Genomic DNA, 13386 nt, shown 5'->3' with positions numbered 1-13386 from the left:
GCGCCCGACTCGATTTCAGCTCAGGTCATGATCTCAGGGTCATGGGATTGAGCCCCAAGTCAGGCTCTGCACTCAGCGTGGAATCTGCTGAAGATTCTCTCTCTCTCCCTCCCTGCCCTCTTGCTCTAAAATAAATAAATAAAATCTTTTTAAAAGATGAAAAAAAATAAAAACAGATTCATTTTTGCTAAAGGATAAAATTATAAAGCATTATATAGGGTAAAAAAATTTCCCTATTTCCCATCTCTATTTCCACTTTCCTACCTAGAAATAATTTTGGTTAACAATTTTGTTAAGATCCTTTTAGATGTTTACACCCCCACACACTCCCACACACAGAAAATTATATTTTACACATAAGTGGGATCATTCTATATTGTACAACTTGCTTTTTAAAAATACAATTTAGCAGTGCTTTTAAATTTCCTTCCATATAAAAACATACATTTCATTATTCTTATTTAGCCATTTTTGCATTAAAAAATTTTTTTTTGCTTTTTGTTTTTTTTTTAGATTTATTTATTTATTTGAGAGAGAGAGAAAGCAAGTGCACAGGGCAGGGGGCGGGGGGAAAGAGGGAGACCGAGAGAGAAACTCTAAGCAGAGTCTGCGCTGAGCACATGGAGCCTGATGTGGGGCTTGATCTCAAGATCGCAAGATTATGACCTGAACTGATACCAAGAGTCAGAGGCTCAACTGACTTTGCCACCCAGGAGCCCCTTTTATGGGTTTTTTGGTCATCTATGGAAATCGGTTTAGGAAATAACAAATTAAACAGTGAAAGGTAGACTCTTTTGACCGTTGTGATATTTGTTTTCTCTCTCATACTAGTGATGATGAGGAATTTTAGCTAACTTATATTTCTCTTTCTTTCTCTTCTGCCTATTCCCCAGTGTTAGTCATATTTTTAATTCTTTAATTCTACAACTGAGTGCCTACCACTTTATTATTTTATTTTTAATTTTTTCTAGATTTTATTTATTTATTTGACAGAGAGAAATAGAGAGCACAAGCCCGGGGGAGCTGCAAGCAGAGGGAGAGGGAGAAGGAGGCTCCCCACTGAAAAAAGAGCTGGATGTGGGCTCGTGGGCTCAACGTGGGGCTCAATCCCAGGATCCTGGGATCATGACCTGAGTGGAAGGCAGACGCTTAACCGACTGAGCCACCAGGCACCCCTGAGTTATCATTTTTAGATGTGTCTTTTGATTCCCCACAATTCAAGAGAATGTCCTTACTCTTTTCACTTTTCCCTCTCTTTAGTTTCCAAATTTTTGTCTCCAATATTTCTACATTTACATTTGTCTGTAACTGTACTTAAGTATTTAGTGCTTCATGTAGGAATTGATTCTAAGAATTGGAAGCAAATTTTTGATTGATTCTAAAAATTGAAACCCAATAAACAGCACCAGCCATATTTTAATTACATAATCCTTATTACTAGCTACAGATAGCGACAGCGGGGATACAACCCTGTATCAACAAATGTGTACCATTCTGAAGTATCAGGGTCAAACTTTATCTTTTCTTATTATGCAAAATCATGCATTTTAATTTGCCCCATATGTGGATAATGCTTTTTTTTTTTTTTTTAATCTCTCCCCTACCTCATATTTCTGGTTTGGTTTTGTTTTTTAGATGGGAGAAACATTATTCACAAAATCAAGTGGCTACTTTTTTCAGGAAGAAAATATAAAAAGCTAATTTTCAAAGATCTTAAATATCTAAAAGGGTTTCCTTTTTATCCTCATACATTATAAATAGTCAAAAATCATTTTCACTCAGAATCTTGAAGGCATTGTCTTTGTCTTCCATCATCTAGTACTGTTGGTGAGAAGTCTGATACAAATCTTATCCACATTCCTTCGTAGGTATCTTTTCTTCATTTTAAAACACTTAAAATCTCTATAATGAGCACTCTCAAATTTCATGAGGATATATCTAATGTACATCTCTTTTAATTTGTTCTGCTCTGTATTCATTGAGCCCTTTGAATTTGAAGATCCTCTGCTTTCTTCAATACTGGGAACATTTCTTTCAATATTTTTAAGATTATTTCCTCACATTTTCTCTCCTTTCATTTTTTTTTTTTTGAATGCCTATTGGATGTTGACCCTCCTGGATTGACCCCACATAACTCCATTTTTTTCTTTCATATTTTCTATCTCTTGTATTTTTGTTCCATATTTGAGAAACTTCTTTGACTTTTCCTTCTAATCTTTTTATTCAACTTTTAACTAATTTACATTATATAGCTTCCATGAACTCTTTTTTGTCTGATTTTTCATAACATCCTGTTTTTGTTTTCTGGATAAAAGTTCTTGAATTTTCTGAGGGAGATTGGAATTTTTTTTAATGTTTAGTAAGGTTTTCTGAATTGCCTATTCATTTTAGAGTCAACTGTTCTGTTTGCTCATCTTGCTGCTCCTTTGTATTGATAATTTTTCTCAAGTATATTGTAATCCTTGGTTGTTCATTCATTTTTATGAATGGAGGACCAAGTTGATTAATTCAGAGCAACTGCAAGCTCTGGGTATGTGAGCAGGGCAGGTTGTATTGTGCTTCCATTTGAATGAGATACGAGAATGAGAAGAGGCAGGCAGGATGGATCTTGCTCCAAATGATGGAGGACACCAACCAACATTCCGTGGCACCTATCATCTTCAAGATGGACTATTTAATTACTTTAGAAATTATTTGCCTTTTTTTTCTTCATGGGGACAAATGTCATTGTTAATAAGGAGCTGTGGTGGCAACCTTAAATAATTTTTGTGCAATTAACTTTCCTGGACTTTCTAGATAATTGAATTATAGGCACATAATGAGTTCCGTTCTTACAGAACTTTTCAACATGTATGCTATTTTTTTTTTCTTATTATGTTGCTTTTGCTAGTTCCTTAAGTACAATGTTGAATTTGGGTTAATATCCTAAAAATCTCCACAGGTTAATTCTTCATAAGAAAAAAGCTTTTATTTTTCCATAAATGGCAATTTGATCTTTTGAAACAGTGCTGATATATTACACTTTTTAGGCCTTAAGTTAGTAAATACATGTTTTAAAATTCATGGTCTCAGAGATCTGCCTCCACTATAAAGGAATAAGTTAGTTTCTAGAAGATAATAACCATAAACCATGAAGAGTACACCTCCTCCCCCGCCACACACATTTTATCTCACTCATTTAAGGGGCTCAAGAGTAAACAAAGGCAGATTTTGGAAAACAATAAAAATTTGGATGAAGCAGTTGGTTTAGGATGAGTTCTCTGATTTTGTGCATTTGCTCAGAAGGCAGCCTCCATTACAGTGGTGGTGGCACAGGGTGACTAAAACTCTGATAAGAAGCTTGGTGTCTTTCCATCTGGGGCAACCAGGGGAAGGAGACACAACCAGGGCACTGGAGAGTGAGGGTAAACTTCAGAGTTGAGAGAACTGGAGAAGGGAACAGCAAATTTAGTTTGTAAAGACTGTCCATGTCTCTGAATCATGCACATATGGGCTATTTGAGAACAGTATCAATTGAACTGCCACCCATTGCCAGTATGACAGAGTTGGCAGGTTTAGTCTTACCAAATAAATTGTCTGCTAAAACAAAAACACCAGCCTTCTCTGGAGGTATATAACAGAGTTCAGAATTTCCAGAACATAACGTTCATAATTCTAGGATATAACCCAAAATTATTCAAAATATAAAGGATCATGAGACATGACCCATTCTCATAAGAAAAGATATTAAATACCCACTCTGGGTATTAGAGTTACCAAACAAGAACTTTAAAGCAGTTGTAATCCCTATGACCAGTGAGGAAAAGGAAAATACATGAAAAGATAGGAAATCCCAGGAGAGAAATAAAATATAAAAACAAATCAAATGGAAATTTTAGAACTAAAAAATACAGTATTTGAAATTATAAAAGATATCAGATGGGTTTAGTAGACTGGAGATGACAGAGGGAAGAATCAGTGAATTTGAAGATAGATCAAAAGAAATGATCAAACTTAAGAGAGAAAAAAGACTGAAAAAATGAACAGACCCAAGATCATGTGGAACAATAGTGAATGATCTAACCTATGTGAAATTGACTTTCAGAAGGATACAGAGAGCAAATAGAGCAGAAAAGGTATTTGAAGAAATAATGTCCAAAGTTCTCCCAATTTAGCAAGAGACCTAAATTTACAGATTAAGGAAGCTTAGTGAACCCCAAACTAGATAAATATGAAGAAAATGACATGTAGGCATATCATAATCAAACTATTGAAGAGTAAAGATACAGAGAAAGTCATGAAAACAATCAGGAAAAGCCATACAGGAAAACAATTCAAATGACCACATTCTTTTCATACCTCCGGTTTCCATCACACCACAGGAATGAATGAAGAGCCACAGAAATGGTAAACATCTGGATAAATGTAAAAGACTTATTTTTCCTCTTAAAAATTTTAAAATACATATGGCTGTTTAAAACAAAAACTATAATTTTTTTCTTATGGAGTTTATAATATATTTGGTTGTAAAACAAATAACTAGAGCATAAAGGGTGTTGGCGGAGTGGGGGCGGGTGTAAATTGACTTCTACAGTCACAGGTTTCTACGGTATTACATGGAATGATACTGACTCTAAGTAGAGTGGGAAAAGCTAAGGATGTATATGTAATCAAGAGCAACCACTAAAAAACAATACATAGAGGTATAACTAAAAAGCCAATAGATAAATAAAATACATTCAAACAATCCCAGAGATGGCTGGAAAGGGAAAAGAGAAAATAAAGACAACAAACAGAAAACAAAATTCATGGTCTCTGAGAAATAGGACTAGATTTGGGGTAAGCTCTCTCATAACTTTCTGTCAGTAGGGGAAGGGAGGAGCAAGGCTACAACTGAGTAGAAGTTTATGTCAGGAGGGTGATGGAGATTATACTTGGAATGCTTACAACTAGAGAAGAAATGGAAAGAGGAGAGGTGCAAGACTTGTCAGAGTTCTGAAGCTTCCCAATACAGACGCATGTTAAGCAGATGCTAGATTTCCTTACTACACCTGGTTGTCTCTCAAATATGGATTTTTTGAAACACTATTCCAAACTATTTGTTTTTCAAACCTTAAAACTCAATCCAAGGGAGGTGAGTGGGGGAGATGGGTGAAACGGGTGATGGGGATTAAGGAGTACACTTGTGATGAGCACCGGGTGTTGTATGGAAGTGTTCAATCACTATATTGTACATTTAAAACTACTATTACACTGTATGTTAACTAACTGGAACTTAAATAAAAACTTTAAAAAAACTCAATCCCCAACCTGTACACCCCATACACACCTTTGCTTTCTGTTCCATCCCAAAGAGCTCTCTGCACATAGACCTTTGGGCCTATACGCTCTGCCTTCTTCCTAGAAGGCCTCAAGGATGGTCTTGTCTAGGTGCTTGGTCTTGAACCTTGTTTCAACCTCATTTGGACCCTGACTTTGGCTGCCCCTTGTACTCATGGTATTTATCTCTATTAACTATTCACCTGGGTGTAGCCCCTCACAATTCTGCTGATTTGTGGTCTGGCTCCCCGTCCTGGCTCTTTCTGGCTTTCTCCTGTCTGTGGCTACCCACAATTCGATAGAAGAGACTGAGGCACCAGAGAAGGAGCCAGTGAACAGGAAGAGAGCCAAGACTCTGGAGCAAGGACCAGGAGTAGAAGCGAGGCCTCTGAGGCGTTGGAAAGTATGCAAACTAAATCTCTATACAAAGTGGTTGATTTATAGATTATTCTTTAGGCACACTTGGAGACTAAAATTCCACAAGATGGCGACATTTTCCTACAAAATTAATGCAAGCAGTCCCCTCAAGACTGAAGTAATTTCTAACGTTAAAAATGTGTTACCTGCTGCAAAAAAATTCAGACAGTGAGGGCAATGATTTTTGTTAAGGAGGAGAAGACAAACCTGGGAGGGGCTTTATTTGCATACGGTTCCCCAATTAGTTGTGAAAAGGTGAGTCATGGAGCTGCACATTTTATACAAAAGGCAAATGATGAAAAGACCACTGGTTCTGTTCATGAAAGCAAGCTCCAGGGTCTATGTAGAGTCAGAATGGATTTGAGTCAGGGTGTCACATTAACTGACTATAGCAATCACACTGTATGATCCTTGAGAGGCTACATTTTGTTTAGTCTTTCTTTGTCTGAGGCAGTAGCAGGACATAACATAAAATTCTCAAAGGAGTAAAAAAAAAATCAATACATAGTTTTCATCTTTGATTCATCAAAAATTTCAGAAATTATCTTCCCAAAGTCAGTTTGTATAAATTTATTGTGTGGGGATACATAGCCAATTCTGTAAAAGACTAAGTCTTAGGAGAGCTAACTTACAAAAACCTACTTAATTTATAAGATAGAATATTGAATTTTTGAATGAAAAATAGTAAGAAATCCCACCATTCTAATGTTAACAAATAGAAAAATTACAAATTAAGAACATTTAAAATTTATCCTGAAAACTGATTCTCTTAAGAAAAAGGAGGTTTAACTAAAAAATAGGAAAGAGGGAGAAATTAAAGTATTATTAATTCAGGAAACTAGATATTGTTAATTTTTTTCCATTTTACAAAAAAAATCTAGGTTCAGAGAGATTAAGAAACTTGCTCAAAGTTATACACCAGCAACAAAACAACTGTTGAGTGCCTACTATGTGTTAGCACTATGTGAGGCCCCGGGGAGCCAGCAGTGAACAAAGTCAGCAAGTACTAGAGAAAGGATACCAGTTTAGGTCAGCTCAACCCCAAAGTCTGGACTTTTTTGGTAGTACGTTGCTGAGACATGTGGGGTGATTTTTTTTTTTTTAATTTCATTTATTTATTTGACAGAGAGAGAGAGAGAGAACACGCAAGCAGGGGGAGCAGCAGAGGGAGAGGGAGAAGCAGGCTCCCAGCTGAGCAGGGAGCCCGATGTGGGACTCGATCCCAGGACCCTGAGATCATGACCTGAGCCGAAGGCAGACGCTTAACGACTGAGCCACCCAGGCGCCCCTATGAGGTGATTCTTAAGGGGACCACTTGGGATTCCCAAGGGCTAAAGGTAGTAACTATGGTTGAGCCCAGGTTAGGATGTCTGGATTGGTTTTTTTTTGTTTTTTGTTTTTTAATCCTAAACATCAGCATGACTCCTTGAACAGAGTAGAATTTCAGAACATTGCTTGTTCAGGGAATGAACAGTAGAATGAGGCCGGAAACTTCTGTCAATTTTGTTCATGGCTGAACCCCCAGTGACTGAATAGTGTCAGGCATGCAGTGAGTGCTCAATTAAGGTTTGCTGATGGACTGCTGACGGGCTGAATGGGTAAGTGAAGATTAAGGCAAATAATGGAGGGTTCTTGTTCCTTAGATGGTGCCAGAACGTTCTCAGTCTAATGGTTTTAGATCTACTTTTGGTTGCAGACACTTTGTTTGGACAAAGAAACAATTGTTCTGGCCCCTGTTCTGCGATGCTTTGACCCCCAGGTACGGTTGCTCTGTACCAGCAGTCCTCTGTACTTAAGTCCAGGGGGAGACAGGGCTCCATGTAAGCAAGTCCTATTTCCTGGATTCCTCTTCTCTCCTTCCCCTTGTTGGGTTGAATATTTTTATATGGTTGGAAATCAGATCATAGGAGAGTCAGTTTTGAAAAGATGGTACAGGGTGCTTCAGGCCAGAAGGAAATGGCAGAAGGCAGGAACCATCTTATTGTTTGCCTTGGTTACAGGGATTTACTTGTAAGCTGACTGTATAAATATGAGCCTCAGGTAACTTCTTAGAGCTAGCATGTCTAGTCACACCTCCTCTTTAAATTCTGCACCCCTGAGTAAGCTTGGCTATAGCACTGGTGTCAGCTAGGTCATTTCGGGAACAGCTCCTCTCCAAACAAAACAAAATCCACGATCTTCAAGGTTTATCTTTTTGAAAAATCAGCAGATAGAGAAAAGGAGCTTGTACTGAGTGTCCTGCACAATATATAAGTCTGAGAGTTCACAGGCTCTGCCTCGTTCCATTCTTTATCTCAACATAATCTTTATTTTAGGTCCAGCACAGCTTCACAGACTCCCTGTCTAGACCTCAATCCCAGACTCCCAGACTATCTCCCTGGGGCACGGGCAGCAAGTGTGCAAGGCAAAAATGAAAATCCAAAAGAAGCGTAGTTTAATGTAGTATTATATTTTGAATTTGATTATTTAACCTTCTTTAGTGGTTTTCCTTCTTATAAAAATGTTCACTTTTCTGATTATAAAAATAATGATGGGTCATTGTAAACAATTATGGAATATCAAAAAATATAAAGAAAAAAGTGATATATAATCTTACTACTCAAACGTAAACTCTGTGTACTTCCTTCAATACTTCTTCTAAGCATCTATTTCATACTGTTGATATGTAAAAATATATAGAATATATAAATATGGTATTATGGATATTCTGCCTTTTTAAAAAAGCAACCATTTTATTTACTTACCTCCCCTTTATGTCTTTTTTCTTTCTCTGCTAGAAGTTCAGCCCTTCTTTTAGAAATCATAGTATCCTGTTATAGAACGAGACATTTAAACATTTTAATGGATAATGATAAAATTACTTTTTATGTATTAGTATATATATTTTTTCCCAAAGTGGGACTGGCATTTGGAGGAAAGGATGGTAAACTTTCCAGAAAAGCTCGTGATGGTGGTAATTATGCTACTTCATCCTGTACCTCTGGAACTTCTCATTAGCTATTTCCCTCCAGAGGGATAAACAGCACATGGGGGCAGCCATTCTTTCTACAAATGTTAGAACACCTTTTCAAATTTATTATTTATTTGGTTGCTTTGGTAAAGAGGTAGATTATGTACATGGAGAAATAGGGAAATACTTGGAAGCAATTTGTTGAAAATGTTTGATAATCTTTTATCATACTAATAAAATACAGCCTGATAACGTATTAAATAATTTAAGTCATAGTATCTCTCAGAGTTGGAGTTAATTGATTAGCTTATTTATTGACAAATAGCTCAATGCTTCCAATCTTGGTTTTTTTTTGTTTTGTTTTGTTTTTGGAAACTCTTACTAATAACAAAATACATCTCCCTGTACCTTCCTCCTACCAATAATAGTTCCTCCCCTGTGGCCATTTGGAACACCTACAAGCTCTCTTCAGCATGAAAGCCCTTCACATTATTTAACACTGCTCTCATGTCCCATCTTTGTCTTCCTAGATCCAGATTTGAAAGTCTCAATCTTTGTGCCCTAGTCTAGATCTATAGATTTGCCCTTTCAGGACATGTCTTATAAATGGAATGAAACATATAGTATGTACTATTTTTTTTTTAACCTGGCTTCTTCCATTAAGCATAATGATTTTCACCCATGTTGTAGTGTGTTATCAATAGTTTGTTCTTTTTAAATACTGAATAGTATCCATTTTATGGATATACCACATATTCATTCATTCATCCAGCTTTATAAAATTGTAAGATATTTAAAGTGTATCTTGTGACGATTTGATATAGATATACATTGTGAAAGGACTCCTTCCATTTAATTAATGAACACACCCATCACCTCAATATTCATCTTTTTTTTTTTTTTTTGGTGACAACATTTAAGTTCTATTCTCTTAGCAAATTTTGATTATACAGTATGATGTTATCAAATATAGTCACCATGTTATACATTAGACCCTCAGATCTTAGTCATTTTATAGCTGAAAGTTTGTCCCTTTTACCACCTTCTCTCTATTTCCCCCATCCCTCAGTCCCTGGCAACCACTTTTCTACTCTCTGTTCCTATGAGTTTGAATTTTCTTTAGATTCCACATACAAATGATACCATGTACTATTTGTCTTCCCCGTCTGGTTAATTTCACTGAGCTTAATATCCTCAAGGTCCATCCATGTTGCAAAAGGCAGGATTTCCTTCTTTCTCATGGCTGAATAATGTCCCATTGTACATATAAACACAACATCTTTTTTATCCATTCATCCATTGACATGTTGCTTCCATATTTTGGCTATTGTAAATGCTACTGCAATGAACACAAGAGTGCAGATATCTCGTCCATATCCTGTTTTCATTTCCTTTGGATATATACCCAGAAGTAGGATTGCTGGATCATATGGTAGTTGTATTTTAAAATTTTTGAGAAACTTCCATACTATTTTCCTCAGTGGTTGCACCAGTTTACATTCCCACCAAAAGTGCAAAGGGTTTCCTTTTCTCCACAGTCCAACCAACATTTGCTATCTCTTGTCTTTTGATGACAGATGTTCTAACAAGTGTAAAGTGATATCTCATTGTGGTTTTGATTTGCATTTCCCTGATGATTAGTGATACCGAGCACTTTTTCATGTACCTATTGACCATTTGTATGTTTTCTTTGGAAAAATATTTATTCAGATCCTCTGAATTTTTTTCAGATTTTTAATCTATTTTTTAATCAGATTTTTTTTTTTTGCTATTGAGTTGTATAAGTTCTTCATATTTTGTGGATTTTAACCCCTAATCAGATGCAAATCAGATATGATTTGCAAATATTTTCTCTCACCCAGTAGAGTAACTTTTCATTTCCTTGATGGCTTTCTTTGTTGTGCAAAAGCCTTTTAGTTTGATGTAGTCCCCATTTGGTGACTTTTGCTTTTGGTGTCAAATCTAAAAAAGTAATTGCCAAGACCAATGTCAAGGAGCTTACCCCCTAAGTTTTCTTTTAGAAGATTTATGGTTTCAGGTCTTATGTTCAAATCTTTAATCCATTTTGAGTTGATTCTTATGGATAGTATAGGATAGGGGGCCCAGTTTCATTCTTTTGCATGTAGCAGTTCAATTTTCCCAGCATTTACTGAAGAGACTATCCGTCCTCCATCATATATCTTTGGCTTCTTTCTTGTAAATTAATTGACAATATAGGCATGAGGTTATTTCTGTGCTCTGTGTTCTGTTCCATTCATCTATGTGTCTAGTCTGCTATTGAACCTCTCTATTGAATTTTTTCAGTTCAGTTATTGTATTCTTCAGCTCTGTGATTTCTCTTTGGTACTTTCTTATATTTTCTATCTCTTTCTTGAAATTCTTACTTTGTTTATGCATTGTTCTCCTGATACTGTGAGCATCTTACAAACATTATTTTGAACTCTTTATCAGGTAAATCACTTATCTTTGTTTCAGTAAGGTCTATTTCTGGAGTTTTTGTTTGAAACATATTCCTCATCTCTTTCATTTTCTTTGACTTTGTGTTGGTTTCTGCACATTAGGTGAAGAAGCCACAACTCCTAGTCTTCACAGAGTAGTCTTGTGTAGGAGATGAACCTTATCAATCAGCCTGGACTGAGTTTTTGGCTGTCTCTCAAACCTTGGTGATTGTCCAAGCTACTTTCTTTGTTCTCAGTGGCTCCCAGTCATTGAGCATGTGCCACCACCTGTCAGTGTCCCAAAGGGGAGGATCACACACTGCTTAGACAGATTGGAAGCTGGACTCTCAGGCAGCAACTGTTTTGATGTGGGTGATACGGGTATTTTCTCGTTTGTCCAATGTGTACAGGTTGCTCAGCTAGTTTCTGGATTTCTTTCAGACGGAATTGCTTCATGTGTAGCTGTGTGTGTGGGAGGAGATGAATTCAGGAGGCTCTTATATCGCCATCTTGGGTGGGATCCCAGGGTACCCTATCTACCACATTTCATTTATCCATTCATCAGTTGATGGATATTGTGTGGTTTTCACTTTTTGGCTGTTATGAACATTCATATATAAATCTTTATGTGGATCTGTTTTCATTTCTGTTAGATAGGTTCCTAGAGGTGGAATTGCTGGATTCCCTATGACACTTTTGAACATTTTATGTAATACTCCTCAGATTTCAGTTTTAGAAAAGATGTCCTAAACTAATACCTGGATCTTGATGGTGTCATCATTCCAGGAACTAGTGAAAAAGCCACTGAAAAGTTTAATTCTTTATGTTGCCTCTCCCACTTTGCTCCTGTGTCTGGTATAGGGATACGTTAGTGCTGCCACTATCTTTAATTTTATTTGCCTTGGAGAGAAAAGCATTAATGTATTGCAAATCACATAGGCCTCAAATAATTTTTAAATGTTTAATTGTAAATAATATTAATATTTGATTAAAAGTGTTTTCATATTGACTGTATTATTAAAATCAGAAAACTACATTTTTGTAAAGACCATTAAAATCTGAATAGATACTTAACAAATTTACTTCCATATTTTTTTACTGGATACATACCTTGATTTTTGCCTTCAATTCTTTGATGAGTTTTTTCCTTTCTAATTTTTTCTTTTGTTTCTGTTTCCACTTTTCTATTTGGGAAGGAAGGAGTCGATCAGAAATATCTTGATCATCAACTTGTATAAAAACAGCAGCATCTGGGAAAAATCCGCGTTCCCCCAGAAACAGAGCCTCCTCAGGATATCGTGGGAAACCATCTAATATAAAACCTGTGGAACTTGGTAGAAATTTCATAATTTATTTGCTTAAAATATTATAAATATTGATTTAAAATGAAAAAATATTAATAAATCACAACTTTATATAAGATGTGCAATGAATAGTTTTAAAAATTTACTGTGGTATCTTTTATTTCTTGTAATATTTCTACTTGTGTAAACATGGTGTGTCTTCTCCCAAATGTATTGAATTAGATTAAAATGATAATATTTTTTACTTACATTTATATTATAGATAAGTTCTCTTAAATTTAGTCTTAGTATTTGATGAAAAATTAAGAGAAAATAAGTTCTCTGCTTGGGAGGAATGCCCAGCCTTATGACTGTGTCACCGTTATGTGAAGGTGGGTTTGGCCAGCCCACCTCTTGTGGGAATCTACCTTTGCATAGTTTTTCTTCTAGTGATACTTCCTTTCATGAAACAGTTTGTACCCTCTTCCCTGGGTCCCCTTATGATCAATGACAATTACTAATGTTTGCATACTGGCTCATATGTGTAAGATGATTATGTTCAAATAGAATTATAAAACTTGCCCAGGTATGATGAAACTATAAGGATCAGAAAAATAACTGGAATGTGACTACATTTTTATTATTAAACAATCAGGCTTTATGAACTTGGTTTTATTTATTTGAAAGAGTTAATACTGGGGTGCCTGGGTGGCTCAGATGGTTAAGTGTCTGCCTTCAGCTCAGGTCATGATCCCAGGGTCCTGGGATCGAGCCCCGCACTGGGCTCCCTGCTTGGCGGGGAGCCTGCTTCTCCCTCTCCCTCTACTGTTCCCCCTGCTTGTGCTCTCTCACTCTATCAAATAAATAAATAAAATCTTAAAAAAAAAAAAAGAAAGAGTCAATATTGGTTCCCTTTTGAATGAGAATTTATCCTGTTTATCTAAAATTTGGCTTGTTTTAGGTATTTATATTTAAACATATGTTTTCTTCCTCATAGGAC

At 36.1% G+C, this 13386-nt stretch overlaps 1 protein-coding gene across 1 annotated transcript in view; it reads right to left on the bottom strand.

Annotated features, from left to right (window-relative positions):
* The window catches only part of AK9 (adenylate kinase 9), a 133318-nt gene that overhangs the window by 27572 nt on the left and 92360 nt on the right, over positions 1-13386 (bottom strand). Inside the window, exons 27-28 of the mRNA XM_078055862.1 lie at positions 12214-12433; positions 8460-8525 (exon numbers count right to left, since the gene is read on the bottom strand). Coding sequence (XP_077911988.1) covers positions 8460-8525; positions 12214-12433 — 286 coding nt within the window. The remainder of the gene's footprint in view (positions 1-8459; positions 8526-12213; positions 12434-13386) is intronic.

Source organism: Halichoerus grypus, chromosome 9 (assembly GCF_964656455.1).
Source record: "Halichoerus grypus chromosome 9, mHalGry1.hap1.1, whole genome shotgun sequence".
NCBI classification, from domain to species: Eukaryota; Metazoa; Chordata; class Mammalia; order Carnivora; family Phocidae; genus Halichoerus; species Halichoerus grypus.
Note: the sequence above shows the minus strand (reverse complement) of the source record. Positions and strands in the feature narration are given on the sequence as shown.